Source organism: Schistocerca serialis, chromosome 2, assembly GCF_023864345.2.
Source record: "Schistocerca serialis cubense isolate TAMUIC-IGC-003099 chromosome 2, iqSchSeri2.2, whole genome shotgun sequence".
Lineage (NCBI taxonomy): Eukaryota > Metazoa > Arthropoda > Insecta > Orthoptera > Acrididae > Schistocerca > Schistocerca serialis.
The window spans coordinates 1,046,350,886-1,046,367,284 of record NC_064639.1 but is presented as its reverse complement, the minus strand read 5'-3'; the positions used below and the strand labels follow the sequence as shown (position 1 = coordinate 1,046,367,284).

The window sequence follows — 16,399 nt, the reverse complement described above, 5'->3', positions numbered from 1 at the left end:
GCAGAACACTTAGAAGGTGCAACAGATCTACTAAAAAGACTGCTTGCACAACGCTTGTCCGCCCTATTCTGGAGTATTGTTGCGCGGTGTAGGATCCGCATCAGATGGGACTGACGGGTGACATCGAAAAAATACAAAGAAGGGCAGCTCGTTTTGTATTATCGCGAAGTAGGGGAGATAGTGCCACAAAGACATGATACGTGAATTGGAGTGGCTATCATTAAAAGAGACCGTTTTCGTTGCGACGGGGTCTTCTCATGAAATTTCAATCACCAATTTTTTCCTCCAATTGGGAGAACATTCTGTTGGCACCCACCTACATAGGGAGAAATGATCATCACGATAAAATAAGAAGTCAGGGCTCGCACAGAAAAACTTAAGTGCTCGTTTTTCCCGCGCGTCGTTCGAGATTGGAACGGTAGAGAGACAGTTTGCAAGTAGTTCATTGGACCCTCTGCCAGGCACTTTATTGTGAATAGCAGAGTAATCACGTAGATGTAATATTTTACGCTTATTTTGATGCATACATTACTCCTACGACGTATGCACAGTTATTTTTGAATCGCCCTTTATATCTTTATTTTTGAGCGCCCCTTCGACGGTAGGGTAACTAGGGACAGATGTATTCCGTTCTGATGTACTGATGTCTAATTTGAAGGACTAACTACTTTTTACTTTCTCCTCTAATGTTGCATATCTGAGCAATTTATAATGACGTAAGAATGTAAGTGATATTTCCTTGTAGTAGATATTGGAAATGCAAACTAAGTGAAAAAACGACATATACTTAAGTTGAACATTAATTTGTTACAAAGATTCGCTAGTGAAATACCACAGGCTCAAAAGGAGGATGCGCTGCAAATGAAACTTACCATATGAATACAGAAATGAATTGCATGAATATTCCAAGCATTTACGTAAATGAAAATAATTTGCAAAGTGTAAGTGTTAGATTGACTACGAAATTTGGTCACTTTTTTATTCACGAAGTTTGTTGGTAAATTATCTTATATCTGTATCTTACATTAACATTCCTGCTCTGTGGGTATTCTGCCCTCTATAACATTCACGTTGAAATTATAGACGACTATCAACTACGTTTTACAATGCCTAGAGCGCATGCGATATTTTCATGTGAAGCATTTTTACATTGTATTGTAAAAGGGTAGAAGTATTACTATCACCGAAGTGCTTGCTCGGATGTTGTAATATGGCAATACATTTAAAATTGTTTCGGAAATAAAACGCAATGTACTACCAGTATTCGTAAAGATAATGATCAAATAATACAAAATCGTCATTCAGGACACAACTAACACGTGTGTCACTCTTTTATTACCAAAGAAAACATTTGTACTTGCGCGTGGGCAGAAAGTAAGGGAATAAGGTGTTTCAGTGCCCTGGCACTTTTCAAGAGTTTTCTGCGTTACAGTTGTGTAACAATGAATATGGAATATACCTTAACGTTTCCTGTCTGACTGCTGCGTCTACAGAAACAAGTGCTGTTATCATAAAACATCTGCTGAGATAACTCTGTTGACCCCAACCACAATAAAGATTTACTTTCTCAGTTTGTGGTTCGGGTGCTTTGGCAAGAAAACGTGTTCCTAGCGCAGTTGTCTTAAAAGCGCATAATCGAAGTTTAGATGGAAATTTCTACACTGGGCTATATGCGTGCTCCTCGCAGCGATTGGCCATTAAGTTTATACTTCTGTTGATAAGGAAATGAGCTTTGGTTACTGGTTCAAATGGTTCAAATGGCTCTGAGCACTATGGGACTCAACTGCTGAGGTCATTAGTCCCCTAGAACTTAGAACTAGTTAAACCTAACTAACCTAAGGACATCACAAACATCCATGCCCGAGGCAGGATTCGAACCTGCGACCGTAGCAGTCTTGCGGTTCCAGACTGCAGCGCCTTTAACCGCACGGCCACTTCGGCCGGCCAATTTGGTTACTGGTGTTCCGATCACAATTCAGGCACGAAAACTCGTATTTCCACGTGGCACACTTTTGAGAGGTAAAACAATGAACGGTACTTTACAGATCAGTAATTATTTACACCCCAACAAAGCGAATTGTTTGCCTGATAATGAATGGCTGAAGTGCGGAATGTCGAGCGGTGGAGGGAAACAGACGAAAGTTTTTATACACGTCCTCTGAATAAACTTAAAGAGGGCATAGGGCAAGGTGTTGTTGACCTCTGGTGAATCACAAATCATTCGCTTGTAGAACTATTGTGAAGCGAATGATAGTGTAATAAACTGGAATAAAACATCCTTCACATAATGGAATATACGTATTCATGATCCTTAATTGCTGCATCATTTAACCAGAGGAGGCCCTACACCTACACCTACATCTACATGCATACTCTGCAAGTCACAGCATGGTGCATGGCGGAAGGTACCCTGTACCACTGCTAGTCATAAGGGAAGAAAAAATACTATCTATATGGTTCCGTAAAAGTCCCAATTTCTCTTATCATATCTTCGTGGGCCTCAAGTGAATTATACGTTGGCGAAAGTAGAGTATTTTTGCAGTCAACTTCAAATGAAAGTTCTCTAAAGTTTCTCAATAGCGTTTCACGAAAAGGAAGTCGTGTTCCTTCCAGGGACCCCTGTTTGAGCTCACGTAGTATCTCCGTAATACTCGCCTATTACTCGAACTTATCGGTAATTAATCTAGAAGCAAGCCTCTGAACTGCTTCGATGTCTTCCTTTGATCCGACCTGGCGGGGATCCCAGAAACTCTAGCAGTACGCAAGAATGGGTCGCAGTAGAGTTCTATACGTGGTCTCCTTTACAGCTGAACCACACTTTTCTAGAGTTCTCCCAATAAACCGAAGTCGACTATTTGCCTCACATGCTTGTTCCATTCCATATCGCTTTGTAGCGTTATTCTCAGATGTTTAAACGACCTGACATAGTCAACTGGACGCTACTAATGCTGTATCAGAACATTATTGTTTTGTTTTTCCTACTCATTCGCTTTAACTTATATTTTTCTACATTTAGAGTTAGCTTCTATTCATCACACCAACTAGAAACTTTGTCGAAGTCATTTTGTATCCTCCTACAGTCACTCGACGACGACATCCTCCCATACGCCACAGCGTCATCAGCAAACAGCCCTTCCCTGGCGTACTCCTGGCGTTACTCTTGTCTCTGATAAACATCATCATCGAGGACAGAGTATTGGGAACAGTTGCTTAGGAAGTCTTCGAATCATTCACATATCTGGGAACCTATTCCTTATGCTCGTATCTTTGTTAACAGCGTGCAGTGGGGCCTTAAGCTACGTAAAATAGTTCGAATACGAAGCAGATAAATGTTTGGGAGAAGAGGGAAACACAAAAATTACGCCTCCTTACAAAACGCGTGGTCAGGCTAGTATTTCTGAACATTAATTACATTGTCTGCTTGACGGTCCGTTACGGATAGTAAATCCGCTAACTGCGACTTCTGAGGATTTACAGGTGTAAGTAATGGAAGGTACAAAGGTATTTCCGGCCGGATTAAAGATACCGTTTTTCTGAACAAAATTTCGAAGTAGCAACGGTTATATTAATCTTCACAGAGACTGGCACAGGATATGTCTAAAGACCTTCGCTCACAGCTCCTAGGAAGCAAGGATGGATCAGTCGATATTATCGCCAGCAAAATATTAGTCGCCCCCTTAATACATCAGCAAAGGCCTTGGCGCAGTGGATACACCGGTTCCCGTCAGGTCACCGCAGTTAAGCGCTGTAGGGCGTGGCCGGCACTTGGATGGGTGACCATCCGGGCCGCCATGCGCTGTTGCCATTTTTCGGGGTGCACTTAGCCTCGTAATGCCAACCGAGGAGCTACGCGACAGAATAGTAACGGCTCCGGTCACAGAAAACCATCATAACGACTGGGAGAGCAGTGTGCTGACCACTCGCCCCTCCTATCCGCATCCTCCGCTGAGGATGACACGGCGGTCGGAGGGTCCCGATGGGCCACTTGTGGCCTGAAGACGGAGTGCTTTTTTAATACATCACACCGGTAGCTTTGGAGCGCTGCAGATAGTGTAGAACTGAACCAGATAGTCACCTGACCGTCCACCGATGATGTTAGTTATGGCTGTCGATTGTATGGAATCAGCTCAGCCCAGTAACATGGCCTGGCGTGTAGAAGTGACAGAAATGGGCTGTCATGTTTTTGTGCATGAACACAGCGTGAATAAAGTTGCGTGACTGGTTGGTGTATCAATGCGGATTCAGTTCGTGCTCTAGTGGTTACCGCCATTGCCTCTAAATTGCAGCCTCCCAGGTTCACGGCCGAGTCAGAAATTTTTTTTATGCTCGGGAGACTGGGTGTTTGTGTAGACCTCGTCATTCATCACATCTTTGTCGACGTGTAAGTCGCAGAACGGGCGTCAAACAGAGAGACTTGCACCAGGCGCCCGATCAATGGCAGACGTAGCCTCCTGGCTAGTAATGCCATATGATCTTTTTGACTCTAACACAAGGATTGGTTTACTACTTGCAGCAAGGTAAGGTGGCGTAAGAACGTACTAATCGGCAGAGATTGGACGCGAGAGTCACGTCCTGTAAGTGTCTAGCAGTTTCAAACTCAACAGCGATTGCTGCTGTCTGTGACTGAAGGTCCATCTCAAGCAGTTTCCTAGCGAGCGCTGCTAAGGTAGCTGCATGGGATGAACATCTGGAGTCCGACACCTCACAAAAGACCATTGCTTACAGTGGCATAAAAAACACAGAAATTGGGTATTATCTGACTAGAGGAGCGATTTTGCCTCTTTTCAAATGATGCAAGGCGTCGAGTATATCGACGATCCAACGTAAATGTCGTGTGAGTAGGGCCTCCCGTCGGGTAGACCGTTCGCTGGGTGCAAGTCTTTTGAATAACGCCATTTCGGTGACTTGCGCGTCGATGGGGATGAAATAATGTTGAGTATGACAACACAACACCCAGTCCCTGAGCGGAGAAAATCTCCGATCCAGCCGTGAATCGAACCCGGGCCCTTAGGATTGACATTCTGTCGCGCTGACCACTCTGCTACCGGGGGTGGACGACGATCCAATGAAGAGTTTAACCCGCAGTGTGGTTTGATGTAGTTTAGGCTGGAAATATGATGTGATCTTTTTCAGGTGTTTTTCGCACTGTGCTTTGGGTCCACTCATTCACGTTGCTGTGGGCATGAACGAGGGTGTTTATTTCAACATTCTCGGTGACCGAATGTTGTCCTTTCTTCTATATCTTCAAGAGGAGTATTCCTCGAAAACGACCACAGCCGTCTTCACAAAGCTGCACGTCCACTTTCCTCACTGGACGAATCCTCATGCATTCTATTCCACGTCAACTGACCCGCTAAATCACGTGATCTTAATCCGATAGAAATACAAAAGAAACCGAACTAATGTTTTGGTGGGCGGAGCTTTTGTACTACCACGTATTCCCACTAAGGCGCATAGAGCCCACATTACAGATCCAGCAAGCCGAGTGCTATAGCTGAAGGAGGTCAGTACTAGTTTCGGCAGAGTTTATAGTGAAAAGTGTTTAGTGTGAACATCGGTTTTGCAATGGCTGATTTTCGTGAACAGCCTACAACGGTGAAAATCTGATTTTTGCTCGGAAAAAGTGGAATAGAAATTCTTAAACTGTTAAAACCGGCGTACAAGAACGATGCTGTGGGGAAAATTCAAGTGTCTGAGTGGTTTTCCCGTTTAAAACTGGTTAAATGTCAGTTGACGACAAACTTCGTTGTGGCCCTCCTTCCACGTCCCGAACACACAAAGATGTTCAAAACATTTATGCAGTCATCAACGAAGATCGATGACGGACAATTGAAGAAATTATGGAGCTGTCAGGAGAAACTTCGAGTTCAGTGCAGTGCACCGTGACAGAAGATTTGGGAATGAAAAGAATGGCTCTCGAATTCGTGACTCGACTGCTGACAGCTCAACAAAAAACAAGGTCCTGTGGAAGAACGTTGTGCTTTGAAAGAAGACACCCGAAATGATGAAAATTTTTTTTCAAAAATTATTACAGGTGACGAAACTTGGTGCTATGCTTACGATTGTGGATCAAAAGCAACAATCAAGTCAATAGAAAACTTCAGTTTCTCCTCGCAACAAGAAAGCACGTCAGGTGACATAAAACATTAAAACAATTCTGATTTGTTTTTTTCGACGTGAGAGGAGTCGCCCTTTCGGAGTTTGTTGCACAGGGTAAGGCTTTCTGCTTGGAAGTTTTGAAAAGGCTGCGAAACTGTACCGGCCGCTGTGACCGAACGGTTCTAGGCGCTTCAGTCCGGAACCGCGCTGCTGCTACGGTCGCAGATTCGATTCCTGCCTCGGGCGTGGATGTGTGTTATGTCCCTAGGTTAGTTAGGTTTAAGTAGTTCTAAGTCTAGGGGACTGATGACCTCAGATGTTAAGTCCCATAGTGCTTAGAGCCATTTGAATTTTTTTTTTTTTTTTTTTTTTTTTGCGAGACTACTGTGTGCGGCGGAAGCGACATGATATGTGGCAGTCGGGTGACTGGATTTTCCATCATGACAATGCCCCTGCTCACACAGTCCTGGTGGTGTGACAGTTCTTGACCTGTTCCTCAAACTCCCATACTCACCCGATCTTGTCCCGCGCGGCATTTTTGTTTTGTTTTTTGTTTGCTAGAATGAAAAGCGAAATGAAAGGCAAGCGTTTTGCTGATGTTTCTAAGGTGAAGAAGAAACGACGGAGGCGCTGTTAAGCGTCACAAAATTTGAATTTAAATCATGTTTTGAAAGATGGAATAAAAGATTAGACAAGTGTATTAGCGCAAGTGGAGAGTACTTTGAAGGGGATTGAAGGCTTGTGTTTAAAATGTGAATAAATAAGTTAAAAAATAAGTTCGGTTTCTTTTAGTATCCTCTCATATATATGATTGTTTCAAACAGCACGTGAATCGTAGCGACCAATATCCCTGAAATTTGGTATCCCTATGGGGTTTAGTCAAATGATTCAAATGGCTCTGAGCACTATGGGACTTAACATCTGAGGTCATCAGTCCCCTAGAACTTGTTGTTGTTGTGGTCTTCAGTCCAGAGACTGGTTTGATGCAACTCTCCATGCTACTCTATCCTGTGCAAGCTTCTTCATCTCCCAGTAGCTACTGCAACCTACCTCCTTCTGAATCTGTTTAGTGTATTCATCTCTTGGTCTCCCTCTACGATTTTTACCCTCCGTGCTGCCCTCCAATACTAAATTGATCCCTTGATGCCTCAGAATATGTCCTCCCAATCGATCCCTTCTTCTAGTCAAGTTGTGCCACAAATTTCTCTTCTCCCCAGTTCTATTCAGTACCTCCTCATTAGTTATGTGATCTACCCATCTAATCTTCAGCATCCTTCTGTAGCACCACATTTCGAAAGCTTCTATTCTCATCTTGTCTAAACTATTTATCGTCCACGTTTCACTTCCATACATGGCTACACTCCATACAAATACATTCAGAAACGACTTCCTGACACTTAAATCTGTACTCGATGTTAACAAATTTCTCTTCTTCAGAAACGCTTTCCTTGCCATTGCCAGTCTACATTTTATATCCTCCCTACTTCGACAATCATTAGTTATTTTGCTCCCCAAATAGCAAAACTCATTTACTACTTTAAGTGTCTCATTTCCTAATCTAATACCCTCAGCATCACCCGATTGAATTCGACTACATTCCATTATCCTCGCTTTGCTTTTGGTGATGTTCATCTTATAACCTCCTTTCAAGACACTATCTATTCCGTTCAGCTGCTCTTCCAGGTGCTTTGCTGTCTCTGACAGAATTACAATGTCATCGACGAACCTCAAAGTTTTAATTTCTTCTCCATGGATTTTAATTCTTACTCTGAATTTTTCTTTTGTTTCCTTTACTGCTGGCTCAATATACAGATTGAATAACATCGCGGATAGGCTACAACCCTGTCTCACTCCCTTCCCAAACACTGCTTCCCTTTCATGCCCCTCGACTCTTATGACTGACATCTGGTTCCTGTACAAACTGTAAATGGTCTTTCGCTCTCTGTATTTTACCCCTGCCACCTTCAGAATTTGAAAGAGAGTAGTCCAGTGAACATTGTCAAAAGCTTTCTCTAAGTCTACAAATGCTAGAAACGTAGATTTGCCTTTCCTTAATCTATTTTCTAAGATAAGTCGTAGGGTCAGTACTGCATCGCGTGTTCCAACATTTCTACGGAATCCAAACTGATCTTCCCCGAGGTCGGCTTCTACCAGTTTTTCCATTCGTCTGTACAGAATTAGCGTTAGTATTTTGCAGCCGTGGCTTATTAAACTGATAGTTCGGTAATTTTCACATCTGTCAACCCCTTCTTTCTTTGGGATTGCAATTATTATATTCTTCTTGAAGTCTGAGGGTATTTCGCGTGTCTCATACATCTTGCTGACCAGCACTAATAGTTAGATTGATTCTCAAGAATACATTGTATATAACGTTCAGCAGGCAGTAAATGAAACCAAAGAAAAATTTGGAGAAGGAATTAAAGTTTAGCGAGAAGAAATAAAACTTTGAGGTTTCCCGATGATATTATAATTCTGTCAGAGACAGCAAAGGACTTGGAAGAACAGTTGAACGGAATGGAAAGTGTCTTGAAAGGACGCTATAATATGAACATCAACAAAAGCGAAACAAGGAAAAAGGGAATGTATTCGAATTAAATCAGGTGATGCTGAGGGAATTGCATTAGAAAACGAACCACTTAATGCAGTAGATAAGTTCTGGTATCTGGGCAGCAAAATAACTGGTGATGGCCGAAGTAGAGAGGATATAAAATGGAGACTGGCAATGGCAAGAAATGCGTTTCTGAAGAAGAGAAATTTAAATTTTTTAACATCGAATATAGAGTTAAATGACAGGAAGTCGTTTCTGAAAGTATCTGTATGGAGTGCAGCCATGTATGAAAGTGAAACACGGACGATAAAGAGTTAAGACGAGAAGAGAACAGAAACTTTTGAAATGTGGTGTTACAGAAGATTAGATGGATAGCTCACGTAACTATTGAGGAGGTAATGAATAGAATTGGGGAGAAGAGGAGTTTGTGGCACAACTTGACTAGAAGAAGGGATCGGCTGGTAGTACATGTTATGAGGCATCAAGGGATCACCAAATTTGTATTGGAAGGCAGCGTGGTGGGTAAAAATCGTAGAGGGAGAACAAAAGATGAATACACTAAGCAAGTTCAGAAGAATGTAGGTTGCAGTAGGTACTGGGAGATGAAGAAGCTTGCACTGAAGGCAACAACAACAAACTGACGTCTTTTCGCCGTGCATGACAAAGATAGAGAAACTCAACTGGCAGTGACCATTAATCTTTCTGCTGCTGGCACAGCTCTCCTAAAAGAGGTGTCATTTTTGGGAAATTTTAGGGCCTACACAATTCAGTGACAATTCGAAATGTGTATCTTCCATTCGGGAAAAATTTATGAAATAGCCCTTATTCCACGTCAGCTTTAAGGTGATACACTAGTTTTACCGCACCATTCTGCTCCCTACTTTTTAAAAGAGCGGTCGCCCCAAGCGATGTTTCTTTTTCTTTTTCAGCAGCAGATGCGGCGACTGCTAAATCCTCTTCTTCCCTCATAATATCGGCAGGTGAAATTGTAATTATAAAGCTAGTTTATAACAAAAATAAAATGGGAGCAAAGTCGGCAAGTTATCAGAGCCAACTGCGATTCCACATGGCGAATCCCTTCGCCCCAAGCAGTTCGTTTGTGTGGATGAGAAGCCGAACGCCAATGCATTTGTGACCAACATTCGGCCGAATACCAGAACAGAAATGGAGAGAAAAGAAATTCGTGGCACAACCTGACTAGAGGAAGGAATCGGTTGACAGGACACATTTTGAGACAACCGATTTAGTACTGGAAGTCAGTGTGGTGGTGGTGGTGGAGGAGGATGGGAGGGAAGTCGTAGAAGTAGACCAAGTGATGAATACAGTAAGCAGATTCAGAAGGATGTAGGTTACAGTAGTTACTCAGAGACGAAGAGGCTTGCACAGGAGGAAGTTGCATGGAGAGCTGCATCACACAAGTCATTGGACTAAAGACCACAACAAAAACGCCGGCCGGGGTGGCTGAGCGGTTCTAGGCGCTTCAGTCTGGGACTGCGTGAACGCTACGGTCGCAGGTTTGAATCCTGCCTCGGGCATGGATGTATGTGATGTCCTTAGCTTAGTTAGGTTTAAGTAGTTCTAAGTTCTAGGGGACTGATGACCTCAGAAGTTAAGTCCGATAGTGCTCAGAGCCATTTGAACCACAACAAAAACATCACAAAGCAGGCTGAGTCGATGATGCCAGAGTGTCAGTTTCTCTAAAAGATTGTTTGGTAAGGTCCTACAGACTTATCGGTTAGTTTACATGCCCATTATAGTACAAAGTCGATTATTAAGGGGGGTAGGACGTCAAACGGACCGACTTGGAGCAGGAGAGGCACCACAGGACATTTTATTTTCCACTGTCTATACTTTTACAAATAAATTCATAAAACTTTGTCAGCATGACCAGGAAGGATTCAGGATTCACAATCATAGCAGTGGAAGTGCAAAAACATAACAAAATAATTTTTTTAGATATGAAATTTCATCATTTTTTCACTTACTGTTGGCTGCATTTGTTGCTATAGGTACATTTTTCTTCGCAAGTAAGAGAGATTCTTTGATGAATTTTGGACAGCATACAAACCATACTTACAGGTGTATGAAACTCTAGAATTTTCCAAATCTATTAAAAACTGTGGTAAAAAATTGAGATAATTAACTACAAAATTTGATTATTTTCTAAACATAAAGTTTAAAACGTAACAGCTCATTAATTTTTTCATAAATTAAATAGATTCTAGAGTTTCAGACACCTGTAAATATGATTTGAATGCTGTGCAAAATTCATCGAACAGTCTCTGTTACTTATGAAGAAAAGGGTACCTATAGCAACAAATGCAGCCAATAGTAAGTGGAAAAATGATGAAATTTCACATGTAAAAAAAATTATTTTGTTATGTTTTTGAACTTCCGCTGCTACGAGTGTGAATCCTGAATCCTTCCTGGTCATGCTGACAAAGTTTTATGAATTTACTTGTAAAAGTATAGACAGTGGAAATTAAAATGTCCTGTGGTGCCTCTTCTGCTCCAAGTCGGCCCGTCTGACGTCCTACCCACCCTTAACTCATTCTTTCACGGTGTAATTTGGGCTGGCGAGCGGCTGGCGATGCTCACCTGGTCGAGGCCGCGGTCCTCCAGGGACTGTCGCGCTATGATGAGGAACACGTCGACGATGTCGTTGAGGCTCCTGACCGGCAGGTCTTCGTCGTCCTCGCTCTGGTCCTCACTGCGCTTGACTCGCAGCCGCGACAGCGCCGACCGCCAGCCACCGCCCTCCTGCTGGGGAGCAGACCCGGCGAGCACCTCCTTCATCTTGCGCAGCGTCTCGTTCAGCGCGGCACCCAGCGACTGCTCGAACTCCTCGCTGCCCACCTCTGGGCCGAGTTTGCTAGCATTCCTCCCCGGTGCAGGTGTCTGCTCGCCCATCTCTCCTTCGAAGCTTTCCGCATCAGATTCCTGCACACTTTTGTTGTAATTTCCTCCGTCCAGATAAATACCAGTGCCTTCTTCCCAGTTGGTGACCCTCTCACCAAAATGGGCGACTTCGAAATTTGGATCATCTGTGAATTCGTCGACAGGTGAGCCGTTCTTGCCAACAGCAATTGGTGGCTGCTGTTCGTCATGCTCATACGTATCTGATGGACTGACAATGAAGTTCCATAGGCTGTCGTCCGTAACTTCGTCACTCCACCCACTGACAGCGTTTAGTTCTCGAGGAGGAGCGTATTCTCCATCTGGGCTAACTCGTGACGTAGGCTGTCTGTGTGTTACTGATACAGAGTCGCTGCGTCCAGAGCCGACAGTTTCGTGCCGCGAGGTGGAGTCACTCGGATCGTGGAGGGTGGTAGTGGAGTGCCCGTCCACGGGAGAGCCGTCGACTTCGTCGTAACCGTGCAGCACCGGCGAGGCAGCCGAAGTGGCCAGCAGCAGTAGCAACACCGACAAGGGAGCGCTCGTCGCCATGGCCAGCGGTCTTCTGCAGAAGGCGGCCGAGTGCAGCCGCCAGCACGCTAGAGGCGACTGTGAGCGTCCGCGCCAGCTGGTGGCTGTGGTGGTGACGGCGGCAAGGCCACGCATCTACTGGTGCGTCATCGACCCGGCGCGGCTGCGCGGCCACGCTCGCTCGCTCACCTTGCGTGTGTGTGTGTGCGGCTATGCTGCGAGCAGACCAGCTCGCGGAAACCCCACGACGACCGCCGCCCGTTCCGGTATCGGTCCGCCGCTGTTACCCTATTACACATACAAATCGTGAGTCAGCAGTCTGACAGAGGCCGCACTGGTTCTGTTCCGATTACACAACAGCGCTGGCTGCTCCGAGGCGTTCTCTAATCCGCGTCCTCGCTAGCGGATACTGCGCGAGTGAACGGCCCGGCCGCGCTGTCTCGTGAGTCAGTGGGCGGACCCGTCGGAGTCGAGTGCACCCTTCCCCGCTTCCGGATGACTAACGGCCTGATCGACAGGTGCAGGGCACTCGACAGCACCGATTAAAGGTCGGTTCACGTAGGCGCGGAACAAAGGGGAAGAAAAGGGGGAGGGGGTGGGGAATCTTGCGTCATAACCCCCCCCCCCCAAAAAAAAACATCAGTTTCAGAATTTCGCGGGTAACTTTAGGAGAAGAAAGTATTATGAAATCTAAGCTTACCAAAGTGGCAAGGAATTCCAGAAATTATAAGTTATATTTAATATAGGAACAACTGCCTTCTGTCACTATCGTGATTTTAATTCAATGCACAATGCATCTCGAGTCCTCGAGGCTCATCGTTAGGGGCTCTGACAGTCTACACTGCCGGCCGGAGTGACCGTACGGTTCTAGGCTCTACAGTCTGGAGCTGAGCGACCGCTACGGTCGCAGGTTCGAATCCTGCCTCGGGCATGGATGTGTGTGATGTCCTTAGGTTAGTTAGGTTTAATTAGTTCAAAGTTCTAGGCGACTGATGACCTCAGAAGTTAAGTCGCATAGTGCTCAGAGCCATTTGAACCATTTTTGAATAGTCTACACTGATTATTTTTCCAGGTTTAGGTTAATTCTGCTCCTGGCAAGATTACTATGGTGTTACATTGTGGGCACATTGTGAACATAAATTTACAAAACCAATAGAAATCGAAAAATAACTTAGGGTTTCCAGTGGTGGATACAGGTTTTCTGAAGCGCAGTATGAAAAAACTTGTTCATGTACCTACATACACTTTTCGTTCTACAGTTCATTTTGTAGACACAAGTCACTAGTCACAGAATTTCAAACGAAAAGATGCTGCATTTCTATGATACAAAAGTATTATTATTTAAAGAAAAAACAAAGCCATTATATCATTAGTTATACATGATATCACTTACAAAATAAATATTTGTGAATGTGTCAAATGTGGATTATGTCATCAGATGGTTTCACTATTAAATGTTGCATCTTTATATTTGAAATTCTTTGACTTGTTTTAACAAAATGTGCTGTAGAATGAAAAGTGTATGTATACAGGGTGAGTCACTAAGTATTGCCACCTAGAATAACTCCGGAAGCATGGCAGTGGCTCAAAATTTTGTGGGACAAATGCTGCGTGGGACAACGGTGGCCATAATATGACGTTGGTTTTTTGTTGCTAGGTGGGGTTGCGTCAGAGATATGAAGGTCAACTTTGTTTATTTGAATGGGATGCAATAGTTTGATACTTATTTTCTGATATAGGAGAGAGAATTATCAGAGCATGTGCTTCGATAAGTGCCGATGTGATAAGGAATACCACTCAATCCATGATAAGAAGATGCAGCACTGCATTGATACCAATGGTCATCACTTCGAACACCTTCTGTAAATGTTCTTTCATGCCATCTTTGTGACCTTCGTTGACCTTCAAAAACCTTACTGTTACACGTCATTGGTTTCTTCTCTATAGCCTCTATCACAAAATAAGTACCAAACTATAGCATCCCATAAAAAAAATCAAAGATGACCTTCATATCTCTGAAGCGACCCCATCTAACAATAAAAAACCAGCGTCATAGTATGGCCCCCGTTGTCCCATGCAACTTTTGTCCCACAAACGTTTCAGCTCCTATCACACTTTCGGAGTTATTCTTAGTGGCAATAGTTAGTTACTCCCGTGTATACATAAACATGTTTGCTCATACTGTACTTCAAATGACTGGAGACAGTAAGTTGTTTTTCGATTAGTATGAGTCTTTTGAACTTACATTCACAATGTGCCCGCTTTGTAATATACCACTGTATTCTTACCAGGACCAGAATTAACCTAAATCTGAAAAAATAATCGATGTAAACCGTCAAAGCACCTGAAGATGTGCCCGAAACGCGTCGCGCATTGAAATAAAATCACGACTGTAATTGAAGGCGGTTGTTCTTTATCTTACTGGAATAATACAGTCACGGAAGGAACACTGTCAAAAATGAATAAAAAGTTAAGGATTTTTTTAAAATTGCTTTCGTGAGGATCTGCCCATATGGACAGGCTTGCGGCCTGGCAGTATCATGGTAGCCAGGTAAAAGAGCACATTCACAGACCGATCATACCTGCTGCCAACCACAAATCCTACACAGTTCGAAGTCGACAGGTAGAACCGATGAATTACAGCAGTCGAATGTCGAGTAATGGAAGACAGAGAGGGAAGGAACTTAGGCTAAAAAAACTAGGTGGAAGACTGACTTCCCGAGCGTAGGCAGAAACGAACGAAAGAAATAGCATTCACTTCGTTTACAGGCTTGCAAAGCCAAAGTCTGCGGACATGTGTTCACAGTTGCAGCAATTAGTGAAACATGTAGACTGGTGCGTGCTCATTTTGGTTTTAGATGGTAAATTATGACGTTGTTGAAATCGTGAAAGTTTGTTGGTGCTACACTTTTTAAATTAATCATGTTAACTGATTCTTCCGGTACTTCTTGGTAGAACAACACAAAGTCTCAAAACAAGATGATGTACATTACAGACAAATAAATGACTGCAATTTTAGAAAAATTGGGTAGTTTACTCAAAAGAAATAGCTTTACAAATTGAGCAAGTCAATAACCCCTTGGCCCATCTCTGGCACTTATGCAAGCAATTATTCGGCTTGAGATATGGTACCAAATTCTGTCCAACTAATGCATTATGTCATCAAAATCCCGAGCTGGTTGGAGGGTTTTAACTGTAATGCTCCAAACGTTTTTGACTGGGGAGAGATTCGGCGACCTTTCTGACCAAGGTATGGTTTCAAAAGCACGAAAACAAGCAATAGAACCTCTCGCCGTGTGCGGGCGGACGTTGTCTTACTGAAACATGCCCAATATGGCTCACCATGAAGGACAACAAAATGTGGTGTAAAAATGTTGTCGATGTGCGGCTGCGTTGTAAGAGTGGTTCAAATGGCTCTGAGCACTATGGGACTCAACTGCTGAGGTCATTAGTCCCCTAGAACTTAGAACTAGTTAAACCTAACTAACCTAAGGACATCACAAACATCCATGCCCGAGGCAGGATTCGAAGCTGCGACCGTAGCGGTCTTGCGGTTCCAGACTGCAGCGCCTTTAACCGCACGGCCACTTCGGCCGGCTTGTAAGAGTGCCTCGAATGACTAGCAAAGGGCGCCTGCTATGAAAAGAAGTGGCACCCTGGACCATCACTCCTGGTTGTCCGGCAGTATGGCGAGCGACGTTCAGGATGGTGTTCCATTGCTATCAATCGGGGCTCAGTTCGAAGCGAGGCTCATCACTGAAGACAATTCTGCTCCATTCAGCGTTATTCCAGGCCGACGACGTGTCTGGGCCCGGAGAGCGGTGGACACCAATACACTTATCGCCCGCCATACGGCGCGACGACCAGGAGTGATGGTCTGCCGTGCCATTTATTTTCATAGTACGGCCCCTCTGTTTGTCATCCTCGGACCTATATAGCGCAGCAGTACGTCGACGATGTTTTACGCACTGTTTTGTTGCCCATTATGGCAAGCCATCTTGGGCTTACATTTCAGCAAGATAATACCCTCCTGCACACGGTGAGTGTTTCTATGCTTGTCTTCGTGCTTACCAAACTCTATCTTGGCCCTCAAGGTCGCCGAATCTCTCCCCAATCGAGAACGTTTGGAGCATTACCAGGACCCACCAAGCAGCTCTGGATTTTGAAGATATAGTGCATCAGTTGGACAGAATTTCCACGATATCCCTCAGGAGGACATGAAACAACTCTGGCAACGAATGCTAAGCGGAATAATTGCTTTCATAAGAGCTACATCTACATGTATACTCTGCAAATCACATTTAAGTGCCTGGCAGAGGGTTCATC

The 16,399-nt window shown here is 44.0% G+C and overlaps 1 protein-coding gene across 1 annotated transcript in view; it reads right to left on the bottom strand.

Annotated features, from left to right (window-relative positions):
- Window positions 1-16,399, bottom strand: part of LOC126458480 (uncharacterized) — a 141,966-nt gene that overhangs the window by 84,786 nt on the left and 40,781 nt on the right. Inside the window, exon 2 of the mRNA XM_050095573.1 lies at window positions 11,246-12,361. Within this exon, the coding sequence (XP_049951530.1) occupies window positions 11,246-12,208 (963 nt within the window). The 5' untranslated portion in view covers window positions 12,209-12,361. The remainder of the gene's footprint in view (window positions 1-11,245; window positions 12,362-16,399) is intronic.